The sequence below is a fragment of the Piliocolobus tephrosceles genome, chromosome 20, assembly GCF_002776525.5.
Source record: "Piliocolobus tephrosceles isolate RC106 chromosome 20, ASM277652v3, whole genome shotgun sequence".
Classification (NCBI taxonomy): domain Eukaryota; kingdom Metazoa; phylum Chordata; class Mammalia; order Primates; family Cercopithecidae; genus Piliocolobus; species Piliocolobus tephrosceles.
Window position 1 is genome coordinate 35,009,171 of NC_045453.1, and position 10,147 is coordinate 35,019,317.

Genomic DNA, 10,147 nt, shown 5'->3' on the forward strand with positions numbered 1-10,147 from the left:
TTTTTTTTTTTTTTTTTTTTTTGAGACGGAGTCTCGCTCTGTCGCCCGGGCTGGAGTGCAGTGGCCGGATCTCAGCTCACTGCAAGCTCTGCCTCCCGGGTTTACGCCATTCTCCTGCCTCAGCCTCCCGAGTAGCTGGGACTACAGGCGCCCGCCACCTCGCCCGGCTAGTTTTTTGTATTTTTTAGTAGAGACGGGGTTTCACAGTGTTAGCCAGGATGGTCTCGATCTCCTGACCTCGTGATCCGCCCGTCTCGGCCTCCCAAAGTGCTGGGATTACAGGCTTGAGCCACCGCGCCCGGCCAACTACGCACCTTCTTAACGCCGACACACGTCGTCTGTCACGCATTCACTTCCAGATCGTCCTTGCCAGTGTCTGCCATGTGCTGTGTGTCTGTGAGACCTTGGCAGTCTGTCGGGTTAGGGGCCATGGACGTGAACCGAGTCCTTTCGCAATACCCTGGATCCGTACAGATTCCTTGTTATAGCTAAAAATACACATTCCTTTCTTAGACAAGTATTCATTTTGTAAATTACATACCTTGGTAGTCAACCTTTTAAAATCTAATTTTTCAACTTTCCTTCCTCTGTAATGACTGGAAATTCTGATTCCAGTTAAGTTGGTAATTATGTGGTTTAGCTTTTCTAATTTTTAATGACTACACCTGTAGGTGTATTCATAGTTCCGGAACAATTAAAAACTGACATTTTGATTGAAAAAGAGAGTATACTAAAAATCCTGTTTCCTGGACAGGAATATTTTGGGGTATAAGCCATTCCACCTCGGAAATTTCAGGGGCCTGGTAGAAAGGCGAGGAAGGGGCACCCTCCTCAGAAAGGGTTTAGGGTCCTGAGTTCCTGGGCAGTGGGGGTCCCTCGGGGTTGAGGGTTTGGAGTCGGGGGTCTGTAAGGGTCACTTACCCACATCTCTGGGCACCTCCGGCGAGACAGCGCTGTGGCTCGTGTGGTCCCGTGGAGAGTGAGCGGGGCATTGGGGTGGAGGCCGCCTCCTGCACCATTGCCCTCTCTGGGTGGGTCAGATGTGCTCTGGAAGCCATGTTTGTGTGTGTGTCTGTTGCCAACGTTAGGCCGAGTGCGATGTCGGAGAGGCAGTGTTGGGTGTTTCTGCCACATCTTGTGGCACGGAGGGCCCCTGCTTCCCAGCGTCCCGTGAGGGGCTCTGCATGATGTCTGAGCTGCCCTTTCTTTTATTTTGCTGCCATTAACATGTCTGTTTCTCTTTTTTTTTTCTTGGACCTAGGGAAGATTTAGGATTCCGATTTATATCGGAACAGGTCAGTCACCATCCCCCCATCAGTGCGTTCCATTCGGAAGGCCTCAACCATGACTTCCTGTTCCACGGCTCCATCTACCCCAAGCTCAAGTTCTGGGGCAAAAGCGTGGAGGCAGAGCCCCGAGGCACCATCACACTGGAGCTGCTCAAGTGAGTATTGGTGCGTCCTGCTGAGAGCCGCTTCCTGCAGAATCTGAAATGGGTGCTGGTGATGTGGAGGAAAACCTTCCTTTAGGAGGAAACCCTGTGATTTTTCTCCCGAGATGGTGACCTCCCCACAGCAGAAACGTCTTCAGATGAGCTTCCTGACCAGGGTCCCGTGTTGCTGGGGGGCGCCCTCACCTCTGCAGTTGGAATTCTCACCCCTTTCAGTCATCATTCATTGTATTCCTTGTCTTTTACTGCCTAACAGCCCCAAATGTAGCAGCTTCCACACGAGTCTGGCAGGGTTTCTGAGGGCTGGGGACCGTGAGGTTGCGGTAGGGATGAGGGTTGGGTTACCCATGGTGCCTGTGTCCCGGCTCCCCTTCTTGGCTGCTGGCAGGGCCCCTTCAGGGCTGCTTGCTGCAGAGTCCTGCCTCCCACGGGGGAGAGAGCTGAGAAGGAAGCCGCAGGGGTGACTTAGGGTTGGAATTTGAAACAGCGTTGGAGGGGCCCTCCGAGAGGCCGCTCGCTGCCCCTCTTCACTCTCAGCCTGAATGCTCCCCAAGCCAGTGTCCACCAAAGACACCTCAGAGCAAAACACAAGTCTCCAACAAACGCCGGCCGCTAAGACCGGGCAGACGCAGACCAGATGCTGGTGTCCTCCTGGGCCACCAGTCCTGAGATGCGAGTCTTGCCAAGCCGCTGCCTACGGTCTTGTAGGCACCAGGTCCTAACAATACATACAGAAATAAGTAATAAACGACACCTTGCCTGATGAAGCATTTGATGTGGGTTTTGCTTCACATTGGCCCTGCCTGGATGGTGGCTAGAAGGTTCCACAAGGACCTGGGGAAGCCCCTGAGAGTGTGTCCCGGGGCTGTGCAGCCTTGCGCCTGTTGTACAGTGGCCTTGCTTTCTTCGGAAGAGGTGTACAGAAATGAGAATTTGCACACCTCGCTGATAAAGTTGCACGCCTTGCTGATGAACGCATTTGGGTCCCACCCCCAGGAAGTTCAGAGAATTCCACACTTGTCGCAAACTACCCTGCTCTGAGTGGATTTCTGCCTTCACTGTGGCTCCTCCACATAGCCCCTTAAAACATGGGGCTGCTGATCTGCTGCCTCACATTGGTGGGGTGTTTTCTTCTTGGGCAGGGCCATTTGGGAGGATGAGAATAAAAGAAACAAGTATGTGGAGTGCGGTGAAAACCCTGCACCCTCCACAGCCACATGCTGCTCCCCAGATAGCCAGGGCCGCATGCCCAGGACCCTGCATTACTGCCATATGTGTTTGGGGAGGTGGCTTTTCTTTTGACGACTTCACAGGAAAGCCATTTCTCTTTGTTCAGTCTTCTTTGATTGCTTATTAACATGTCTTGACATTTAAGTAGAAAGCTTTGTAGATGCTACAAAGGAAAGAAGAAGTACATTTCAAACGCATGCTAAATACACAGGCTCCGTCGCAGGGGCTTCAAAGCAGCATGCTGCTGTCCTGCGGGTGCCAGCTACTGTGACGCAGCACTGCCTGGTCGTTGCGTCTTAGGTCACGTCGTGTCTTGGCTTTTCTGCACTCTGACCGCTTGTTTTGCGGTGTCTTTGCAGACATAACGAAGCCTACACCTGGACCAACCCCACCTGCTGTGTCCACAACGTCATCATCGGGAAGCTGTGGATAGAGCAGTATGGGACAGTGGAGATTTTAAACCACAGGTGACAGCACCCCACTGTTGGGTGAGAGCGCGAGGCTCCAGGTGGGGATGGGTGAGCCAGGGAGCGTGAGTGTCCGTGCTGCTGGTGGGTTTTAGCTCAGCCTCAACGAGCTCCTGCCGTGTCCCCACCAGCCCAGGCATAGCAGCTGCCTGGATTTGACTCTGACCGGTGTTGGCCGTGGGTGCTCCTCGTTCACGGCCTCATTTTTAGTCATGGTCGTTACTTGAAGGCTTTGAGCTATGCCGAAGAGCTGTGTCATTGCCAGGTGCAGCGCGGTGGCCGTCCGCAGCCGTTGGCCACTGTCCAAGCTCGAATACCTTGTTCCTGGAAGCTTATGACTGGTGGGCTTTGCCTTTTCACCACTTTAGTGAGGTATAATCGATGCATCATACGATTCGCCTGTTCTGAGTGGACACTTAAGTGATTTTTGATAAATTGACCGAATCATGGCGCTATCCCCACAGCCCATTTCAAACACTTCCATCGCTCCAGTTTCCAACATTTCCAGTTTCGAACACTTCCATCGCCCCAAAGGCCCACCGCAGCCATTCGCCGTCAGCCCCTGCCTGCCCCAGGGTCCTCCATTGCGCTTCTCCCGTTACAGAGTTGCCCTTTCTGGCTCTTTGCTGTCTTGCAGCTGAAACCTGTGTTTGTTTTTCCCACAGAACTGGACATAAGTGTGTGCTTCACTTTAAACCGTGTGGATTATTCGGAAAAGAACTTCACAAGGTGGAAGGACACATTCAAGACAAAAAGTAGGTCCTTGCCAGGTGGTTCGTGGGGCACCACTGCAGCCTGTGTGTCCACGTTAGAGGGCTCAGGTGCTCCTGGGCCTGCATGTGCCAACATGCACGAGACGCGGGTACACCAGTGTCATCTGTTCATGGTCCAGAAGTATGACTCCTTTTTGTTTTGGAAAGACATTTTGTTACTGAGCATACAAGGAAATAAAGGGTATTTTTGAATGTAGTTTCTAGGTGGCTTGTTACTGGGGCCATCTTCTTTTGATAAAATTGTCTTGAGAAGTCAGCCGTTTTCACTGGGAGATGAGACGAGACTGCGTTTTGCGGCAGAGCTGAGGTGGGAAGTGTGGCCTTGCGCTTTCCCTCCCCCGGCGGCCACCCCATGCACGCTGTCAGACGAGACTCAAATGTGTTAGCTGGTGGGGTGTCCGTGTCACGTGACCAGTTCACTCCAGTCTGAATCAGGGACTTTCACAAGTTTTTGTGAGCGGAGAAACGGTCAGTACTGTTTTAACAAATTTTTCAGTTTTTTTTCTCTCCATTTGGATTTATTACTTTGTAATCTGGGTCTCAAATTTTTTTTTTCCAGTAAGGAATTTGAGCCATAGAATGTCATGAAGTTCCTTCTAGTTCCTAAAATTTAGACATTTCCCATTAGAAACTAGCCCCCAATGTAAAACAGTCAGGGCCAGGTGCAGTGGCTCACGCCTATAATCTCATCACTTTGGGAAGCCATGGTGGGCAGATCACCTGAGGTCAGGAGTTCGAGACCAGCCTGGCCAACATGGCTGTCTCTACTAAAAATACGTTTCTACCAAAACCCGTCTCTGCTAAAAATACGAAAATTAGCCGGGTGTGATGGCGCACATCTGTAATCCCAGCTACTCAGGAGGCTGAGGCACAGGAATTGCTTGAGCCCAGGAGGTGGAGGTTGTAGTGAGCCAAAATCACGCAAGTGCACTCCAGCCTGGGCGGCAGAGCAAGAGGCTGTCTCAAGAAAAAAAAAAAGACAGTTGGTGTTTCTGCTCTGTCCACCCTCTAGTATATACCAGAAATGCACCTGTTTCAACAGCCTATAAAATAAAATGGCCAGGCTTATGCCTGACGGTTTCTCCCATAAAACATGTGAGGATCAACGTGTGGACCTCGGAGGGACAGCATTCAAACGGTGCCTGACGCCTCTCCCCCTTGGAACTCAGCCCAGAGAGCAGCTGGCTGTTTCCAGAAATGGGTGGGCACGCCGAGGCCACTACTCGCTGACCCTCAGTGAGTGCATGTACAGCGTGGTTTTCCAGAACTGGGCGGGGGCCCTGAGGCCAGACCCGCTGACCTTCAGTGAGTGCATGTAAAGTGTGTTTTGGTTTTCCGGTTTTCCATCCTAAATTTAAGGGTGCTCTGTCCTTGGAGACAGAGAGTTGTTGTCCCCAGGTTGTCTGCTAGGTGAGGCCTGGCCCAGTTACCCGTGTCTGTGTGCTGGCTCTGCAAGGGCTGAGAGACACCCTCCCCTCCTGGGTCCCGAGCCTGTCAGAGCTGCACTTCCAGGTCGCGGTTGACTCTTCCCAGCAAGAGGCGAAAAGAGAAAGAAAATGGAGCCTGCACTATTTGGCTTCATCCCTTGTGGAATCGAGAGCTCTGGTGGCCACTCTGCAAAGGTCTCTGGGTTGTTATTGATGAAACAAGCAGGTGGGGAACCAAAGATCAAGCAGCATTGACTGCACCGATGGATAGAAAAGGGCTGAAGGACACACACAGCACGTTCAGCGTGTTGAAAATGATGAGTGGGCGCCTGCAGCTTCACATTTTAAAACGCTCGCTCTTTTTTTGCCCCTTCCCATCTCCTGTAGCCCCGGGGGCTGGCTGTCCTTTGGGTTTCCATCCCTTCCCCTCTCCTGCAGCCCCGTGGGCTGTCCGTCCTTTAGGTTTCCAGCCCTTCATTTTCCTTTCCATGGTGTGTATCAGGGCTCGGAATGGTCCCAGAATGCAAAATTTCATCTTTGCATTTATGTCCAGAGATGTCCCAAAATGCGTAAGAAAGCATGCCTGAGGGGGATTTATTCCAGGGTCAAAATTAAGGTGCTACGTGTTTAGACAAATGGTTTGTAATGACTAAAACTTGGCTTTAAAAATCCCATTTAATTACAGCAAAAAGAAGCTCTTTGTGATCTATGGCAAATGGACGGAATGTTTGTGGGGCATAGATCCTGTTTCGTATGAATCCTTCAAGAAGCAGGAGAGGAGAGGCGACCACCTGAGAAAGGCCAAGCTGGTAAGGGCCGGGGCATCCCCGGGCAGAGCTGAGCCCTGGGCGCTGAGGGCTGTCAGGCCGCTGCTGCCTTTAACTCACCTACCAGGGGCGCAGGGAGCCTTTGGGCCCCAGCAGGAGAGATGAATGTGCAGAATTTGTCCAGATGAACTGCATGTTGTGGCGTCCAGTATCAGTGAGGGGGTTATCTGTATTTCTTTCCGTTTTTTGGTTTTTTTTTTTATCCAAAGCAGGGTCTTCCTCTGTCCCCCAGGTTAGAGTGCAGTGATGTAGTCATAGCTCACTGCAGCCTCCAGTTACCAGGCTCAAGCGATCCTCCCTCCTTAGCCTCCCATGTGGCTAGGACTATAGGCATGCACCACCATGCCTGACTAATTTTTATTTTTTTGTAGAGATGGGGTCTTGCTCTGTTGCCCAGGCTGGTCTTGAACTCCTGGGCTCAAGCAGTCCTTGCACCTCGGCCTCCCGAAGTGCTGGGATTACTAATGGGCATGAACCACAACACCCAGCCGATTTATCTGTATTTCAGTTGCACAGAGGCTGCTGCTATAAACTGTGGGCCCCAGTGCCCTAGAGTCATACATAGTCACTGGCCCCCAGGGCTGGAAGTATCTGAGGGAACCTCAGGCAAGGCCGTTTCTTTTCTGGAAACTCCAGGTTCTGGGTTCTTAATAAATCTTCTCACTTTCTTTGAGTTAGCCTAGACATATTTTTAAAAATCAAGTGAATTTCAATTTTTTGTTTTTAGTTGTGAGTACCAGATAATATATTCAACAGCCAGAAAGTATTGGCAAGGCTTTTTCCCCCTTAGAGCTTTGGAATACTTACTACCTTAAAACTAGTTGTTCTTGAACTTAAAAATAAAAGTGATAGTTCAAAAGAGGTGTCATATTTTCTACATAATGAATTGGAATGTACCAAGCCTGAAATGCTCAGTATTTGTTTAATGGAAACGCTCAGCCCCCTCTGGATCCCAAGTGTTTTTGTGTTGCAATATTCATGTGTGCTGATAGACAGCTTTTCTAATCACCCTCTTTTATTTAAAAAGGAAAACTCTGCTTATGCACTAGACAGACCTAGAAGGGTAAATCCATTTAGTGATGTTTTCTGATGCTTTCCTACCCCTTGAGGTGACCTAGAAACAGGAGAGTTTTCTGTGAAGGCTTGTCCTTGAGCCGCGGCTCTCCCTCGCCCAGCCTCGGGCCACAGGGCCTACAGCCAGTGTGGATACAGCCCTGCTGGTGCAGGAAGCCCTGGGCTTTGACTCGCTTGTTTTCGGTCATCTCCTTGCACAGCTGCATCTGGCATCATTCTCTCCCTTTTCTAGGACCCATTGCTTTTGAGAAGCAATGTGGCAGGTTTTGTCTTTTCATCAGGATGTAGAGAGTCTGAAATCCCCACACAGGAGCCATTTCTTGATGGAGGGCAAAGCTGCGCCATCTAGAAAGCTCTCAGTCCCAGAACCTGCCTTCTGGAGAGGTGCCGTGCGTGAGAACGAACATACTGCTTGGAAGGCACCGCCGCGTAGTCGCGCTCAGACCCCGTGAAGTGCCGTTTCACGTGTACCGCGTCTCCCGAAGGGAAACACGCCTGGCCACTGACCTCCTGTTGTCTCTGCTTTTGGTGTCAGTTAGAACACACAGCACAGCCCCACGAAGGGAGTGTGAGCTGCTTTAGGGACTGGGGTCCAGCTCCTCTTCATACAGTGATGGACAGACAGTGTCATAGACTGGAGAGGAAATTCGATTTTGTCCTTAGTTTAAGAAAAAAAAAGGCCGGGCATGGTGGCTCATGCCTGTAATCTCAGTACTTTGGGAGGCCGAGGTAGGTGGATTGCCTGAGGTTAGGAGTTCGAGACCAGCCTGGCCAACATAGTGAAACCCAGTCTGTACTAAAAGTATAAAAAATCAGCTGGGCGTGGTAGTGGGTGTCTGTAGTCCCAGCTACTCAGGAGGCTGAGGCAGGAGAATCTCTTGAACTCGGGAGGTGGAGGTTGCAGTGAGCCGAGATCGTACCACTACACTCCAGCCTGGGCAGCAGAGTGAGACTCCGTCTCAAAAAAAAAAAAAAAAAACGCCGCCCGGCTGTGCTCAGGCGTGGTGACTAGTCTGAAAGGTGCTCTGAGAATAGCTGTCCTCCTGGCCAAGAGCAGCCTGGCCGTGGGCAGCCACCCAGCAGGGTTCTGTGTTTCAGGATGACAGCTCCGGGAAGGCTGACAGCGACGTGGCTGACGACGTGCCTGGGACCCAGGAGACCGTGCAGGTCATTCCCGGCAGCAAGCTGCTCTGGAGGATCAACACCCGACCCCCCAACTCTGCCCAGGTCTGTGTCCCTCCGTGGCCTGACGCCCCCGCTGTGAGGCCAGGCCTTACTGCCTGCCCACATCAGACCCGTCTCTGCACCCCCTGAGCCCAGCACCTCGGCTCTTCCCTGTCCTTGGGCCCTTGCCTGCCACCTTGCCTCAGCCTGTTGTCCCAGAGCAGACGGAGGGGCCTCTGCGCGTGTTGAATTGGCTTCTGTTGTCCCTGGAGCTGTGTCCCGGCCCTGTGCTTGCCTGCCTTGGGGCCCGCTGGTGGGGCCGGGCACCGCTGCTCCGCGCACACGTTTGTGTTTCCCCTGGGAACATCAGACAGACGCAGCCATTGCCGGCCAAGGCCCACACCGAGTGCATCTTATCAAAAGAGTCTTCCAGACCTGTTCGGGAGATTGCTTTTCTAACTTCTCAATTCAGATGCTTAAATGCATTGTGACATTTATTTTTGAAAATTGCACTTATAATTTTTATTATATATATGATAAACTACATGTCTTATGACAAAATGTGATATATGGTTATATGATAAATATCACATGTAATATTTTAGTATCTTTTATAAATTCTTATTTATATATAAAATATATGCAACTTACGCAATTTTGTATGTCCCGTAAACAGAGCAGAACGTGTAAAATACAGAAAAGGAAGCAAAACCTTCCCTCTAAACACATTATCTCAACAGTCGCTGTTATCATTTGATGAGAGCATGAACTGCTTGAGCAATGCTGTTTTCTTTTTCATAGAGGCAGATTCTCGCTCTGTCACCCAGGCTGCAGTGCAATGGTGTGATCTTGGCTCACTGCAGTCTCCAACTTCTGGGCTCAAGTGATCCTCCCACCTCAGCCTCCCAAGTAACAAGGACCACAGGCGTGTGCCACCATGCCAGACTAATTTTCTATTTTTTGTAGAGAGGAGGTCTTGCTATGTTGCCCAGGCTGGTCTCAAACTCCTGGCCTCAAGCAATCTTCCTGCCTTGGCCTCCTGAGTTGCTGGGACCACAGGCATGAGACACTGTGGCCTGCCAACGATACTATTGGTATTTTAAATTTATTATTAGGAAAATTGCTTACGTATTTTTTCGGGGAAGTCTCTTCAAAGATAACTTGTGCTTCCAGCCTTTGGCTCAGCGTGTGTGTTGAGTCCTCCTGCCTGGGACCAGGCAGATGAGGTCCCAGCAGGAAGGTGGGGCAGGTAGTTGATTCACACCTAAGAGCCAAGTGGTGCCTTGGGTGCTAGGGAGGGCATCTGAGTGCTGTGGCTTCAGTCACGGGGTAGGGTGGGGGTGTCTAGGGATTGCATGTGGCGGAGGGGACAGCCAGAGCAGAGCCCCCGGAGCAGACTAGTGTGTGAGGCTAGAAGGCCCAGGGGCCGTGGGGATGAGGCTGGGGGCAGTGCAGGGGTCTCCAGATGACTTCAGGATTCGCTATGAGTGACATGGGGCACATGAATCATTTGAGCAGGGATGACGGATGCGGGTGATGTTTCCTGTGGCCTTTCTGGCTGCTTGTTGATACGCTGTGAGGGCAGCAACAGAAGAGGGAGGACACAGGTGGCGGCTGGAGGGCCTGGCTGTGGCAGGAGGACCTGAGTGGAGCTGGGGCCCTGAGGGCTGCAGAGGCCAGGAGGCTGTGGTGCAGAGGCCGGGAGGCTGTGGTGCAGAGGCCGGGAGGCTGTGGG

At 51.5% G+C, this 10,147-nt stretch overlaps 1 protein-coding gene across 4 annotated transcripts in view; it reads left to right on the forward strand.

Annotated features, from left to right (window-relative positions):
• Positions 1-10,147, forward strand: part of OSBPL2 (oxysterol binding protein like 2) — a 57,805-nt gene that overhangs the window by 40,013 nt on the left and 7,645 nt on the right. For all 4 annotated transcript variants that reach the window (XM_023183170.2, XM_023183172.2, XM_023183171.2 and 1 more), the window contains exons 7-11: positions 1,262-1,444; positions 3,040-3,147; positions 3,813-3,902; positions 6,033-6,156; positions 8,347-8,475. In XM_023183170.2, coding sequence (XP_023038938.1) covers positions 1,262-1,444; positions 3,040-3,147; positions 3,813-3,902; positions 6,033-6,156; positions 8,347-8,475 — 634 coding nt within the window. The remainder of the gene's footprint in view (positions 1-1,261; positions 1,445-3,039; positions 3,148-3,812; positions 3,903-6,032; positions 6,157-8,346; positions 8,476-10,147) is intronic.